Genomic DNA, 17118 nt, shown 5'->3' on the forward strand with positions numbered 1-17118 from the left:
TTTAATGAACAAAGAAGAAGCAATAAGATATGTCAGTTTGCATTACAATACAAGTGCAGAAGTGCAAAATAGACTGAAATTTTCCCTTCAGTGATTTACATTATGAGATTCTGATAGGGATTTCTTTGACAAGTGTAGTTTTAGGAAAGGGAAACTTAGATATCTTTAAATGAATGTTGTATGCATTAGGGATTTTTATCCCTTTACTCAGAGCATGAGAACCTGTTAGAGTGAGTAATTTTATAAACGGCAAGTGGAATTAATTAAATAAAAATAGTGGAATTGTATCAAGAAATAAATGAACATTTTAGAATGAAGTTAATATGGGTAAAATCAAGATAAAAATTATGAAATTAATTAAAGATTTAAATTAAATTTTAAAATATCATTAGAAATTATATATTTTAAAATATCATTAGAAATTATATATTTTAAAATATCATTAGAAATTATATATTTTAAAATATCATTAGAAATTATATATATATATCACTTATCAAAAAACAGCAGCACGGCTTCAACTAATTTAAAGATTAATCCCAATTTACAGTTTAATATATATCACAACTACAACTCACTGTTTGTGATTCAACAGCATCCAGAAGTCTTAATCTACGAATGCTAGATAAATCTTTCAATTGTTGTAATGATGACTGCAGTTGATTTAATTTAGCTTCAACATTAGATGATGCATAATGTCCAATTCTTATCATCTGTTTGCCTTTACTAACGACTGATGCAATCAAAGGTTCATGAGCTTGAATTTCTGCTTCTAAAGCCTAATGATAGAAAAAATATACAAAATTGCTAATGTAAGTAATTATAATAACAGTTTATATAAAAGGAATATTTAAAAATCTATTTGGAAAGACAATAAATACATTAATAAAATAATAGCAAACATTATAGACAATTTTTTTATTAATAATTACATCACACAATTGTACAATATTTTATTTTTAATGAGATGTTTAGCAAGAGACCACACAATTAGTCTTAGAGGTTTAAAAAGATTAACAACAACAACAAAAAGGTTTGATTAATTTTTAACTGTCAATGGCATCTCAAAAATGATTTTAAAGAAATATTTATTAAATAAATGCAACAACATACCTGATGTTTTTTCTGCAGATTTTGAACAGTCACTAGGTTGTTTCCTAAATCTGTAGAAGCAGCTAGAGGTTCTTTTTCATAAATCCAAGACAGCTCATCTTCCACATCTCGATTAAATTGATGAAGTAAGAGAGAATCTTCAAGGTTTTCTCTACGGATCTGAACAGGATCGTGAAGAGATTGATATCTGAAAACAATAAAACAAAATAAATTGTATATTATTAATTCCATTTTTTTTCCAAAATAAACAGTACATAAAAACAATATTATATTTTTTCAACAACCAAGTTAAACTTGCCTTTTTTAATTTTACACTGCACAAATTATTTTTGAAATTATAGTTTTTTAATTTTTTTTTTCCAAATAAGAAAAATACTATGTTAGAACATTTATGATGAAATGCAATAACAGTAAAATATAAAATGTATTACTATTCATATAAATAGTGCAGTCAATTCTTTTTCATTGAAATGATGAATTTAAAATGAGTTAAAGCAAATTAACTTTTAGTATCCACTGTGCATTTTTCTAGTATTGTTGAAAAATGTTAAATAGTGAAGTTATATGGCATTTGGTATTACGTATGTCATGTGACTAGTAATTATTGTGATCTGACAGTATTCATAACCAATAATTTGTTATTCATAAAAGTACTTATTTATATTATCCTTAAAGTTGGTAATAAAGTATTAGTATAAAGTTAGTCTTTAGGATGATGAATTGATTAAGAACACTTTTAATGAATTCATTGAGCAGAATTTTATGGACTAATTTTCTTAAAGTTATATTCAAAATATAATATAAATTCTAACACTAAATTTATGAATTCGAAATTATCTTATTCCAAATTGAGAGTGCCTTTTTTTTATTCAACGTTTTTTCTTTTAATTCTATTTTGTTTGTATTTGGTTATTTTTTTAACATATGCAATAGATCATGGCCAATTAAAAACTCATTTTAATGTTTTATACTTTTTCAAACATAGTAATTTTGCAAATGGTTGATTTTTATGTTGAGCTACACAGTACAATTGTGGATGACATTTTTTTACAAATATTGGTTCAAAATATAAAATCTTAACATTTAAGTACACTTAAAAAAGTATGTTTCATATAAAATTAATCATCAATTTCTCACTAAAAAGATTATATACAAAATTACTAACCTGTTTACAACAGCAGTAGCTTTTTCTTCAATTTCTTCCTTCAAAAAGTGATTACTGTTCTGGAAACTAGCATTCAGATCTTTAATTTGTTCTATGTTTTCTGCATGATTATTGATATCAGCCTCCAGATGCTGCAACATAAACAAATCAATTAATTAGACATGTATTCATTCATTATTTTACTAATAAAACTAATACAAATATTATTATGATATATAAATAATGATTATTATATACCTGATGTTTCTTTAGTAGATTTTGAACTGATGTTAAATCTTTTCCATGGTCTTCAGATTGTAACTGAACTTCCACTTCATCCATCCAAGTATCCAAATCATCTAACATTCGATTAAACTGTAAGGCCTATAATTGAACAAATAGGTTAATATTATAAATAAAAGGATAAAAAAGTTATACCAACAATAATAATAATTAATTAATAGATTAAAAAACAATATTAAAAATGAAAAATAAGAAATTGATAATAATTTAATAAACATAATTTTGATAATTAAAACTTTTTACAATTATTCTACATGGAAAAACACAATTTTTATGAAACAGATACTCAAAAGTCTTCATCAAAAACAGAAAGTAAATCTATCTTTTGTAAGATACTAAAATTCATTATAATAACTATATAATTTTATTTTGATTTTTTATTTCCATACAGAAAAAAAATCATTTTAACATAACTAAATCAATAGAAATTCTTAGGCAATTTTACAATAAATAATGTATAAAAAAATACATCTTAGGAAAAAAAATAATATGATGATATCAGTTAAAAACTGTTTCAAAAATAAACCATTTTTTTACAAAATAAAAGATGAATTAATGTAAAAAGAAAGATGTCTGTCTATTTAAAACTGATATGAACATGCATTTAATACAAAGAAAAATATACAATAACAAAAAGTAACATAACAGAAAAATTATCACAATTTAATACCTGATAAGCATCTTGGAGTCTTTCTTTCTTCAAAGCAGTTTGATCCAGCAATTGTCTCCAATGCATTTCTAATTCTTGAAGAAGGTTTTGAATTTCTAATGAAGCATAATGACCACTGCTGATAAGCTTTTCACCTTCAGTCATTACAGCATCTACTCTTGCTTTATTAGAAGCTAATTCAGCTTCAAAAGCTGCTTGCTTCTGGATTTTGCTCAATAAGTTGGTAGGATCTCTGTAGGATTCGTCAGAAGCCACTTGAAGCTTTTCATTTATCCACCCAACAACCTAAACAAAGAAATAACATTGAGTTGCTATTCTAGGTATTTACATTTTTACTTGTAAATATTTTTGCAAGACAATTTGGTCTTGCACAACAAAATAGGTCCTTCGCTTCAGAGACCATAATAAAATATTAACTGTCAAATGTTTTGTTTTCATGAAAAATGAAATTTCAATAAACTTTAAATAACAAATTAGATTCTTATAATTTAAACTTTCAATATGAACTATATTTGGAGGAAACAAAATTAAAAATTGTAACAGTATCATTGAATTCACACTAACTAGTGATTCATTTTATAACTAATAAAAATTAAATAAAACCCATGCGTAATAATATAAAAAAATTATAAAAGTATTCAATGAAGAGTAGACTGAGAGATGATTCATTTCAAAAATAAGCAAAAAGAAATATCAAATCTACTACAATTGTGTAACAAATTAAAGCAGCTATTTTCTGCTAAGAATCTTTGATTTTTTCATAAAAACTTATGTAACTGCATCGTTAAATGGACAAGACATAATGTGGCGTTTATAATTGCGGTAGGCAATTCTTAAAACTATTATAATTAATATATTAATGCAATGTAAAGCCATCACAAAAGCAACAATAGTCATGAATTCAATCATTAAAAATGATAAACACATAAATTATATTTAAACATGCATATAATATTAATATTATATACTATTATATATGTCCTATAACCATTTGCAGTAACAGATCAAATATTTTAAATTAAACTGAAGCAAAATTACATTGATCTTAAAGTTATATTTGCACCATTTAAATAGTTTTTTACAACTCAAACAGTTAAAAAAATTATGGTAAATATGGTGAATAAATTCTGTAAGTTTATTAAGCATGAAAAAGAAACAGACTTACTTCGTAAATGTTACGCAAAAATTTCTGTAACTCCTTTGATTCCTGCAATTTTTTTCTTCTCACCAATGCATTTTCTTTGAGTTTATCTCTTCGTGCACAAACAGCTTGACATTTACTTTGAATTGCAGTACTGTCATAATGCTTTGCAGCAATTAGTTCAGTGGCAAATGTCTCCAATTCATCAACTTTATTACTTTGAGCACTCATCGTTTTTTCAAAATTATCGTGTTTCTTTATCAGTGCTTCGACACTAGACATGGAGTCCTAGGAGAAATAATTAAAAAGGGAAGAAAGAGAGTTTAAAAAAATGTACTTCTTTTTCACTTGCACAATACAGTAATTTGAATATATATATATATATATATATATATATATATATATATATATATATATATATATATATATTCATAAAATAAGTCACAACTATTTTATAAATTATCAACAAACTCGTACCTTTAAAAATATCAATTAGTCTTAAAAACAACATAAGATGGAATATTTATGAATATAAAATAGCATAATTATGTAGTAAATAACTATTTAAATGTAAATTTGGGCAAAATTATACTTTTGAAGTTCAACAATTGATGTTATTTCTCTGTTATTCAACTTTGCCTCCTACCACAACCAAGCAAGCTGCAACAATTTACATTTTTTCCTCTCAGTTTCAGAAAAGAAGAAACTTTTAAATCTTGTTATAAACAATTAATTATACACAACACAATTCTACCTTATTACTTATTTTATTTATTTATATAAGGTATTTTTTTTCTTGCATATTATAAAACAAGCATAAAAATCTTTGTACATATTAAAATAGAAAGTCTACTGAATTCATACATTACATATAGAAAATTATATTATATGAGTTATATTACATAACATTAAAAAAACTCATCATTACTTGCATGAAATAAAAATATTCAGCATATATAAGAAATTTTATAGCATACTTACACCCAGATCTTCATTATTTAAGAAGGCCTCTTTCTGGGATAACCAAGATTCAGCAGCTTCTACCATCTCTTTAAATACCTATATGGAACAGTAATCTCAATTTTACAATTCAAGAACAAGAGAAAATCAAATTTACATTAAATTTGTTTTTAATATTTCAATTAACAAAACTCAATGAAAACAACTTAAACTGCAAGTCATTATCATAATAGAGAGCATATTGTATCTTTACGTAGATTAATTCAGATTTATATGAGGAAATTTAACAAAATCATTCAAAATTTTAATTTGTAGTCTGATTAGAAACTTATAAGAATGAATTAAATAATGTTTTTAAAAACTTGGGCTCTTTCTGAATTAGATATTTTTAACATTTTTTTCCCTTCATACAAATAGAATAAGAAAGAAATATATAAAATTAGAAACACAATGTGACTTTTTAAATTTTTAAGAAAAGCAGTGTTTGTTTTTAAATAGATTCTTTTATGAATAGTTACTAACAATAGTGACTTAAATTATAAATAAGAACAAGAGAATAAATGGCAACTAATAACAGAATTTATAAAAGTGATAGAACAAACCAAATGAAAGGAATAACATTTTATGAAGTATAGCAAACTATAGGTGATAAATGTTCAACTAAAAAAAAGACTATTGATATAAAAATGTTTAAAAAATGAATGTTGAAAACAGATTCTAAAAATTATAGTTAATAAAATTTTAATTAGAAATAACACTCAGAATAAAATGAGAAGCTCTTTTTAACAGACCTGTAAATCTCTGCACTGAGTTAAGATATGTCGCCTTTCTTCCCAGACTTGTGTTAAATTTTTCCTTAATTCTTCTAATCGCTGGAGCTTTGTCTCGATAGTTTCTTTTGCTGAATGTTTCTGCTGAAGAAGACGGTGGCCGAATTCTTTCAGAGTTTTCATAGATTCCTGTCGACCATTGATTTCAGCCTGAAATGAAAACAAAGGATAAATTCATATTACAATTGATAACAGAAACTAATAATTATTATGAATAAATTGTGCATTTTACAGAATATATTTCAATAATAATTGAAGGAAACATTATGCCGAGGAAAAGGGAAATAATTTTTTAAACATTCTAAATGTTCACAAATGTGAATTTATAGCACTTTTTGCTTTCATTAAAACTATTAAAGAAAGACTATGAAGTGACTATAAAAACTAATTAAAAAGAATTATGAAATAAAATAGCAATACTTCTTCTTCGTAATTAGCAAGTGTTTAGTTACTGCATCAAAAATATCATAAATATAAAATAAAAATTTAAACATTTTAAAAATACACTACAATTGCAAATTAAAATTATATGGTAGATTATAACAGAAACAAAATCATACTAACTTTTCTTTCTTGATGCAATTGCAACATGCTTTGGGCTTCAGAATTGTTTGCAGCAAGTTCATCAGATGTCATTCTGTTAGTTATGTCAGTTACCCATGATTCCTGGAATTAAAAAAATATAGATATAGATTAGACTTTATTTTGCTTAAAAGAATAATTTTAATTTTAAAAAGTAAATTATTTCACAATAATTATACATAAAATAATTGCAGTACTATTTAATTATATTTTCATAATAATCATTTGTGCATAAATTAATTCCAACTTATTTTTTTAAATTTATTTAATTAACCTGTTTATTATTCAAATTATCAAATCAAACATGAATAGTACTTGAAATATAAAAAATAATTCAAGCAGTTGAAGTTATGACACTTTACATTTAAAATAAATTTTCATAAACACCATTTTTTTTAATAGCATTTCTTTAAAATAATTTAAAAACTTCTCATAACTTTTATCAATTTCAAAGTTTACAAGCAGAAATAATATATATCAATTGCATCATTAGATTAATTATTGCGGTATATGGCTAAGCATTCAAAGATATAATGAACAAATAATGCTAGATATTCTATAAACAACTTACCAATTCAGAGAAATCACTTAAGAACTTATGAAGGGTATAAGCAGAGGCAAGTGACTGCTTCCTAGCTGAGCACAAAGTCATTAACCTCCTCCAATTTTCTTGTACTTCCGATAACTTTTGTCTAGTCTGAGCAGCTACTTCAGCATTCTTCTGTACTAATCTACGAGCTTCGACATCATGTTCCTTTAATTTGGCTTCTATTGCTGTCATATCGCGTTCAGTTGTTTCCAGTTTCCTCTGGCATGCTTCAACAGATTGCAAGTCTTTTGTTTCTTCCTCAACAGACAAAGCTACAGATTTTTCATTAATTCTATCATTTGTATCATCTACATCTCTATTGAAGGCATGAACATCTGAAGCATTAGCCAATTTCTGACGATATAAATCTAATGCACCTTGCAATGCCTTCCACTTTTTATTCAATTCTTCTTGTCTTTGTTGCACAGCTTGTATATCTGAACGACCTTGGCGGATAAGTTTGTTAGCCAAGGCATTAATATTTTTCATTCTCAGTTCATCCACTCTCATATCGGAATCTACATCATCTAACTTTCTTTGAAGGGCTTGACAATGCTCAAAGTCTCTTCCGACATCGCCAGCTTGGACCATCATCTCCTTGTCTCGAATCCAAGCCTCAATCTTTTCAGCTTGATTATTGAATTCTAAAATGTCTTGTGCCTCTTCTAATCCACGCCCTAAATTGGTTGATGATGCTATAAGTTCATTCCATTGTTTCAAGAGTCTGTCAAGTTGCTGTCTGATCTTTGGAGAGCTTTCATGATTTTTCGACACAAGCAACTCTCCTTTCTGTTTTATGTTATGAATATTACTTTCATGAGCAGACAACTCTGCTTGGAATGCTTGATGTTTCTGTAATTTTCTCATTTTGTCTTCCAAGCTTGCAATTTGACTCATGCCTTGTTCGGCTTCCAAATATTTCTTTTTGTCTGCAATCCAGGCTTCAGCTTCAGTTGCATCTCTCTTAAACTGTGCATGCAAGAAACTATCAGCTAATTTCTGTCTTCTCATGTTGCTAAGATCTCTAACTTTAGATCGTCTGTTAGTAACTTCTAACATTCTTGTTCTAATAGTTTCACAATCGAAATGATTCTGCTGCAGAAGTTTCGCTCCATGATCTTGCAGGGCAATCAATTTTTCATTTTGAGAAGCCAATAGTTTTTCAAATGCTTCATGTTTTTTAACTAGCGCATCAACTTCTTCTACAGTATTTCCAACATCCGAGCTGGACAAATAAACTTCTTGTTGGCTACTTAATGTATCCAACTGCTTGGCATCTCTTAAAAAGCATTGTAAATCGCATAACTGGTCTAAATAAATCTTTTTCTTATGCCAGGCAGTATGCAAATCCCCTCTTACAGCAAGCAATTGATCTAAACGTTCCCGTATCTCATCACTAGCATAATGACCTCCATCAATCATTTCTTCACCTGCATTTACAATTGCTCCAAAAGTTCCTTCTCTTGCCTCTATCTCCGCTTTTAACTGTTCATGTTCTGCCTTTAACATCTGTGCACTTGCAACATCACGCACTTTTTCTTCAGTTTTTAAAGACGAGCACAGACCCAGGGCCCAGTTCTCAACGTCTCGTACCGATGCCAAAAATCGTTGCAATTGATAAGAGGCTTGTAACTTTATTTTACGCTCTGCGGCCTTTTCTTGAAGAGTGTTCCAATTTTCAATAACAATATTTTGTTGCTCTAAGATATGATCAGCATTTCCACCTGGATAAGAGCCTTGGAGCCTGGCACTGTCATCAACTAAAATTTGCAACTGAGCTTCTAAAGCCACTAAATCGTTTTCAAACCCTTCATGCTTTCTTATTAAGTTCTGAACACTATTTAAATCTCGACCTAAATCTTCTGGAATACTAGCGTATTTTTCTTGTATTCTTGACAATGCATCAGCAACATCGCGATTGAAACGATGGATTTCTCCAGCAGCTTGCAATTTCTGGTCTCTTGCTTCTATGTTGTCAAGAAGAACAGACCATGTTTGCCTCAAATGCTGTTGTCTTTGCTCTATTTTATTTGAATAAGACGTATCATTGGCTGTCAGTTTTTTAGCAAGTTCTTCACACTGATTAAATCTTTCAGAACCAGTTTCTACACGTAATTTGAAATCATCAAACTTGCATTGCAGGATTAATAGATGTTCATAGTCTTGTCCATAATCTTCAGAATTAGCTGTTAACATCTGCTCATCAATCCATTTTTCCAGCTCATCACTTTCTCGAAAATATTCATGAAGATGTTTAGATTCCATTAACTTTTGCCTTCTTGTATTGGCTAGCTTCTGAATATTTTTCATTTGTTGATTTACTACTTGCAAACGGTTACTAATAATCTTTGCATCAGGATGGTTAGAATCAATCATTATTTGAGCCTGATGGCCCATTTCAGTAATCAAACTTGAGTATGTATCTATTTCAAGCTCCAAAGCTTTATGCTTGGTAAGAAGTTTCACAGCAGCATCTTCATCTTTACCATAATCAGTACTCTCCAAAATGTCTGTCTTTTCAGTCATCCATTGCTCAACTTCATTGGCCTCTGCAAAGAATGATTGCGATTTCAAAGATAATTCCAGCTTCTTCTTCCTTTCTGCAGCACAATCCAATAACTCTTTCCAGCTATCCCTGAGTTCTTGACATTTTGCTTTAACTGAATCAGATGCGTAATGTTTCTGATCAATCAAATGTTGTCCAGAGGCCAAAGTTTTCTCTATCATAGGTTGATGGCCATTAATTTCTCTTTCTAACTTCTGATGTTTCTTATATATATTTTGAGCATCAAAGAGATTTTGTCCTAAAACTTGAGAAGTTGCAGCAGGAAGATGCTCTTTAATCCACTGAATTTCAGTATCAACTTCAAAAACGAATGAATGCAATTTTAGAGCCTCTTCTAAAGTACGACGCCTTTCTGCTGCAGGTATTTTCATCTTATCAAACCTAACAAAATAAAATAGTTTTTCCAATGAAATTATACATAAAAATACATTTCATTGTAATACAGGTCATTGTTTCAAAAATTAAGAATAGATAGTGTTGAAGCTTTCTGCAATTTCCAAAAGGCCAGAGATGAAACAATAAAATTAGAAACATAAAAAGAGCAACTAATTGTCAAATGCATTTAATTAAATATTAAATATATGTTAATCATTTGTTAGAAATATAGTTTTAAAAAATTTGCATTTTACATCAATAACATAGTTATTACTTTAAATTTTCGAAAAAAATTGATATTATAAAATAGCTAAAACTGCTGTAGTTGTAATTTTTGATTATATTTACATTTCTTGTATTACATTTTGTAAAGCAAAATTTAATTATTTTTTGTTGTAGGTATTATTTATTCATTTATTTTTCTGCATTAGATGTAAAATGTAGGTATTTCTGCAATTCTGTAGCTTCCAGCTTAAATTTTCAAGAAAAAAAATAATAATATTATATACATTAAAACAATTTTGGTACTCAAAAGCGCCATTTTTTTAAATACTAATTGACAATCTATATTCAAATTTTCAATAAAATATTTAGAAAAAGTTGAAAATCAACAAAAAGTTTTATTACATAAATATAAATATACTGGAAGAGATTTTAAGAATAAACATTTCAATAATTACCTCTCATTGACAGCATTTGTGCCTTTTAAAATATTCTGTGCATCAAAATGTCCCTGGTTTGCCATTTCTTCACCAAGAAGAACAAGTTCTGTCACCTTGGTTTCCCATGTTAGAAGTTCATTTTCAAGCATCTGAAAAAAAATTGAATGTATATTTATTTTTAATCATATTGTATTAACATTTATGGATAACAAGTTATGAATAAATTTTCATTAAAACAAAATGCATGTTATGAATTTAGTAACTTCAAATAATACAATGTAAATTTTTAATTTTTAAAAATAATTTTAGATCAAATTGCTAAGTACCTGATGACGTTTCAGAAGTTTCTTTACACTTCTTAAATCGTGGCCTAAATCGTCTGAAGCCAATGAATTTTCCAACTCATCTAACTTTGTTTTGGCATCCTCTAAAGTTCTGTTGTAAGTACGTTGCGCATTAGCTTCCCTTAATTTTCGGCCCTTTTCCATAGTTTTGGCACATAATTCTTCCCATTGCTTATTAACTTGTTTTAATAAAGTTTCAATCTTGTCACCAGCATAATGACCACCAGTAAGAAGGGCTTGTCCATTCTAATAAAAGAATGAAATAACGTAATGAACATGGTTTTCAAGAAAAACTTAAGAATTAAAATAATAAAAATGGTGTGACAAAGAAAAGAGAATGACATTTACTTTGTTAATAACATCAAGCCTTTCAGAATTAGCTTTCAACTCTGCTTCAAATGCCTCGTGTTTTTGGAGTTTACGTTCCAGATTTGTTAAATCTCTATATGATTCGTCAGATGCAGTCTTCAATTTTTCTTGAATCCAGTTAGATAGCTATAAAAATAATAAATTAAAAAATCTGGATTGCAAAATGCTTATGAATATTTATTTGGCATATCATTAAATTTAAAAAAAAACACTGAAAAATCATTTAACAAAAGTAACCAAAAATACCAAGAAATAGCACAATATAAGTAAAAATACAATAAAATCATGAAAAAAAAAAAACCATGTATTACAACAGAAATTAATTCAACTACATTTTTAAAATGCTATTATGAAAAACTGAAATAGAACAAATACTTCACCAAAGAAGCACAGGATACTTTGCAATATAGTTATGATATCACGTTATAATATGAAGAATTGGAAAACACCATAAAAATAATGCATGAAAGGGAAACTTGGTAATATAATCAAACAATCAAATGACATTTAAAACACAATTTTCACATTTATATTAAAAACAATATTTATTTACATACCTCATTTACATCAGTTCGAAATTCTTGGAAGGCATGAGATGACAGCAACAGAGCTTTACGTTGCTCAGCTTTTTGTTTTACAGCTTGTCTTTGAAGTAAGACATTCTTCCTCCTTTCATCAATGCTGTGACAAAGAGTAAATCCATTAAATATCATAATACATAAATGGACGATTAATAGGCATTAAAATTAGTAAATGATACTACAGTAAATAATATAATCATTTATAGCATAATTCTAATGATTTTTTTAACCCATTCAATTAAAACTCTTTTTGCATCAATTTTGAATTGGCAATATTTCAGAGACCAAATTTAGGGCCAAATACTCATTTAGAAAATAAAAAAATCTTGAGATGTGGTACTCAATATGGAGGAAATTTCTAGAAAATTCAAACGCCTCATCTTATCTCATTATAAAAATGTATAATTTCTTTGGAGTTTAATTTTAAAGTTAAATCAATGAGTGAAAATACTATAAAGTCTAGTGAGTTTTGTCTTTGTAACCATTATATAGTACATGCTTTATTGTGATTGAATTTTCACATATTTGAGTTTTTAATTTACAAAAACTTGCCATAAATTAAATTATTTTAACCCAAAGAATCTATGCCATCACTGTATTTATTGTCACAAAATGATATATGATGCTGAAGTATATTAATAAAGGATGTGATAAGAAATTCAGCAGTAATAATGATATCTATATATATATCAACTGCTTGATTTTTTTAAAATATAGTGATTTCATGGTAATACTGAACATCAAAACAGCATACCACAGGAAATGAGCAAAACTGAAATAGAAGGTTAAACACTGGTTTATTTAATAATATATGTATAATACATTTCCAATTCTCCTAAATTTTATTATCATATTCAAAATTTATTTTTAGAGTTGCAATTGAAAAGATAGAAACATGTCTGCTTTTCCATAATTTTTCAATCAATCTCATGAAACTGAAACAACTTATTTAACCTTTTAGAATTTTGAGAAATATAAAACAACAATAATACAAACTTTATCCCCCCCCCCAATGCAAAATCAATTGGCATGCTAGTTAATAAGTAAGATTAAATAATTTTGATTATATATAAATCATTACAACAGTTAATGAAACAATTCAATGACCTAAGATTAAGATTTCATAATAAATAATTTTTTGACTTACTATTTGCTTTCATAATGTCTAGCAGCAATCAACTTGTCTGCCATTTCACTAAAAGTTCTTAATCTGTCATCCTGTGCGATTAATGTGTTCATGAAATTTTCATGTCTTTTCAGTAAGGCTTCTACATCATCCAAAGTTGTCTGAAAAAGAAAACAATAAATCTTATTTTTACAGAAATAACTTACTATGTAAAGAAATAAATATATGAAAAAAAGTAAGCTTGCACTTTTGCTACTATTACTCATATGAATATCTCATACAAACATAAAATATTTAATTTATAACAAACAGATTAAAATTATTCACAATCCTAATTTTAAAATATATGAATTAACATTCCACAAATTAAATAACAGATAATTGCTATTACTTACTCCAAGATCTTCAAAATCTAAAAAGGTGTTATGACTATTGGTTATGCTGTCTATTTGATCTGCTTCTCTGTTGAAAACTTGCAAATCCATACACTGTCTCAGCCAGTCTCCTTTTTCTTGCCATCCTCTATGTATAGCATCTTGTTCCTCCTGGAGCTGAACTAAAGAATCTCTAATTTCTTGAGAGTCAGGATTTTTTTGCAACAAACTGACACCTAAACCTTGAACATCTGAAAATCTGTACAACAAAATACAAACAACAAAAATATAAAAAATATAATTGCATTAACATAGCTAATGAATTTTATTATGATATAAAGTGGTGGTATATTTATAAATATTTTTAAATGAATAATATTCTGTAATTGAAAGTATCGGATTAAATTGCATTTGCTATATTTTGATTATTTTAATTTATTGCATTCATTTTATGCATTAAAATTTTACTGATTAATGTCTTTTATATCCATTTTGTGTAAAATATAAAATTTAACAATCTAGTGGAAAAAATAGAATCATCGGCTAAGTTTTTATAAAACATGTTTTCTCCATCAATTTTTTTAAACATAAAAATAAATTTTTAAAAATTCAAAGTACCAAATAACTTAAATATAAAATATATTCTTGAAACAGCCAATGCAAACATTGCTTTACTTTTTCAAGACAAATGCATTAATTGTTTTTCAGAATTTGACATTTTCATATGATGATGAACCCATTTTAAATTGGAAAAACTTCATACTAACATTTTTTTAAAATTTTCTTTTTCAACACTTCTAATATTAACATCATTTCGTGAATTCATATATCATATTTCAGCTCCTTAATTTTAAAATTTATCTTTAAAGAAAGTTTTTTTAAAAGAAAGAAAGCATGTTGAGCAATTGAACTTAAAAAAAAAAAAACATTTTTCGGACATTTCAATTTTGACTATATATTTTTAGAATATTAAACATTTCTCCATGAAATCTTACATAGTAGTTAAAATTATTTTAAATGACTCCTTAAATTAAACATAAATATTGATGAATTTAATATTTATTGACCATAAATATATCTTAAATACAAAATAAAAATCAAGACTAAATATTGAAAACGTACTCAATGAATATTTAACAAATGCAACTTACTCATCTTGATGTGCTGCAATATCATCACCAAGATCTTGGTGTTTTTTAAGTAAATTCTCTGCAGTTGCAACATCTCTGGCTGGTTCATCACTATTCAAAGATTGCTTAACAACACTGACCCAGTTTAACTAAAAATAGAAATTATGATATTTTATTAAACAGACAATCTCTAGAAAATGTTATGACAAGATTAGCACAATGCTTTATCATCTCACTCACCAAGCTTTTTACACTATTTCGGAATATCTGTAAACCCAATGATTCATCAAGTCTTGCACGCCTTTGGGCAGCTTTTTCCTAAAATATATTCATACTCAATACAAAAATTTATACAACACATACATTTCAAACTACAATTAAATTGTTAAACAAAAAATATTGTTTTAAATTTTGAAATTAGCAGGTCTCTTACCTTTACTTTTCCCCAAAGATCATTAAGCTCTTGTTGTCTAGTGGTAACATTGGCTCTTTCCGAGGGATATGAAACCTTAACACTAAAAAAGAAGGGGTTTTAGAAAATAAATGAAATAAAAAAAAACACAAAATAAAAATGTTGCTGTTATCATGAAAAGAATGCTCTCTATACTTACGAATCTGCAAGTAAATTAACTCGGTTGAATTTTTCTTCTATTGGTGCTAATTCTCTTTCTATATTCTGAAATGTTTAACAAATTTTTCCATTTAAAATCCATTGCAAATATTTCTTGTTTAGAACATTACTATACTAAACTACAATTTTTAAAATAACAAAAAAAAAAAAAAAACTGTATGCCAATATAAATTTATGGATAATATCATTCATTACAAAGATAAGATTAAAACTTTTAATTGTTTTGTTTAATTATAGATAAGTAAATACTTAATCTTCTTAAAAAGTAAAAGAAAATGTTGTATTATTTTTGAAATTATTAATTTACCATTTTAAATTGTAGTAACAGATATATTTAAATTTATAAAACTACAATATGTTAAATGAAATGAAAGTTTGTAAAAAATACAAAAATGTATTACCTAGTGAGATATGGTCAATTAAAGAAAAAATATATAAACAGATAACATTTATAAAAATATCTATTCTTGAAGGGAAAATATCAATTTTGCAGGATTAAATTATTTTAGATCATAAAAAAAAATATTATATTGCACAAAAGATTTGTACATACTTGATGTTTACGTTGCAATGCTTGAACTGTCTTCATATCTCGACCAATATCATCAGTTTCTATTTTCTCCAACTTTTCAAGCATCCATTCATAAGCATCATCACATGTTCGTTCAAAGAGTTCAACACTATAAGAAGGGGGGGGGGGAGGATTAAATTTATCAATATTTGAAAGCTTTTATTAAATAATGTATAAATACATATAAAAAGAAAACTTTGTTTGGAACAAAACATACCTAGTGGCTCCTTCTAAACTCTTTTCAATTTCAGTTTTCAAATGATTAAGACCATTCCATCTAAAAGATTTAAACTAATAACATCAGAAGGAATATGTGTATCAAATATGAAATTGCAAAATCTATACAAAAAAGAAATTCATGAAATATTTTAAGCCTATATTTAAATTAATAATTATTAAATAGATTAAATACTTCTTTATTTTAAAACCCCAAATGTGGAGGTTAAAACTAACATTAAATCAAGAACTATAAAATGTTAGATCGGGTCTGATTTATGAGGAGTTCAGAAATATTACTTTCAAGAAAGGGTTCAAAGTTTTTATTCTTAGGTCTTCTTTCTTTTTTTTTTTTTTTGTACCTCCAACATTACTTTTATGATATGATATATCTAGTCTAGCATTCATATATCTAGTGCAGAAGTATTCAGGAATATTGCATCTTATATAATGAGCATAAAAAAATCTGAAAATATTTACTTATGAAAATTTACTCTTAAAATTTTAGTATATATTACAATATCACTAATTTCATTCAATTTATACATTCCAAATATGAAATAATAATAATAAGACAATTATTAATAAAATTTAAATGCTTCACATATTTATTTTTTTAAAAAAATTGATTACAGCAAATTCTGTATCACTGTAAGCTGTAATTGTTTCTACTACCAGAAAAATGCACATCTTTTATTATTATTATTATTATTTCTGATTTTGCTTTAATGCAATGCACATACACAAACCCAAAATAAAATACTCATTTCTCAATGAAATTAAAAAGTTCTCATAAATAACAATATTCGATTGTAAAAAATTTAATTTATATAAGATTGAG

The 17118-nt window shown here is 26.8% G+C and overlaps 1 protein-coding gene across 5 annotated transcripts in view; it reads right to left on the reverse strand.

Moving 5' to 3' along the window:
* Positions 1–17118, reverse strand: part of LOC129983937 (spectrin alpha chain-like) — a 179704-nt gene that overhangs the window by 13951 nt on the left and 148635 nt on the right. For all 5 annotated transcript variants that reach the window (XM_056093665.1, XM_056093664.1, XM_056093662.1 and 2 more), the window contains 22 exons: positions 16279–16338; positions 16044–16170; positions 15471–15535; positions 15293–15374; positions 15100–15177; positions 14881–15008; positions 13751–13988; positions 13377–13516; positions 12206–12329; positions 11628–11774; positions 11262–11525; positions 10954–11084; positions 7315–10279; positions 6726–6827; positions 6123–6311; positions 5353–5430; positions 4396–4659; positions 3231–3515; positions 2516–2641; positions 2279–2409; positions 1114–1300; positions 579–779 (listed from right to left, as the gene is read on the reverse strand). In XM_056093665.1, the coding sequence (XP_055949640.1) occupies positions 579–779; positions 1114–1300; positions 2279–2409; positions 2516–2641; positions 3231–3515; positions 4396–4659; positions 5353–5430; positions 6123–6311; positions 6726–6827; positions 7315–10279; positions 10954–11084; positions 11262–11525; positions 11628–11774; positions 12206–12329; positions 13377–13516; positions 13751–13988; positions 14881–15008; positions 15100–15177; positions 15293–15374; positions 15471–15535; positions 16044–16170; positions 16279–16338 (6112 nt within the window). The remainder of the gene's footprint in view (positions 1–578; positions 780–1113; positions 1301–2278; positions 2410–2515; positions 2642–3230; positions 3516–4395; positions 4660–5352; positions 5431–6122; positions 6312–6725; positions 6828–7314; positions 10280–10953; positions 11085–11261; positions 11526–11627; positions 11775–12205; positions 12330–13376; positions 13517–13750; positions 13989–14880; positions 15009–15099; positions 15178–15292; positions 15375–15470; positions 15536–16043; positions 16171–16278; positions 16339–17118) is intronic.

The sequence above is a fragment of the Argiope bruennichi genome, chromosome 9 (genome assembly GCF_947563725.1).
Source record: "Argiope bruennichi chromosome 9, qqArgBrue1.1, whole genome shotgun sequence".
Classification (NCBI taxonomy): domain Eukaryota; kingdom Metazoa; phylum Arthropoda; class Arachnida; order Araneae; family Araneidae; genus Argiope; species Argiope bruennichi.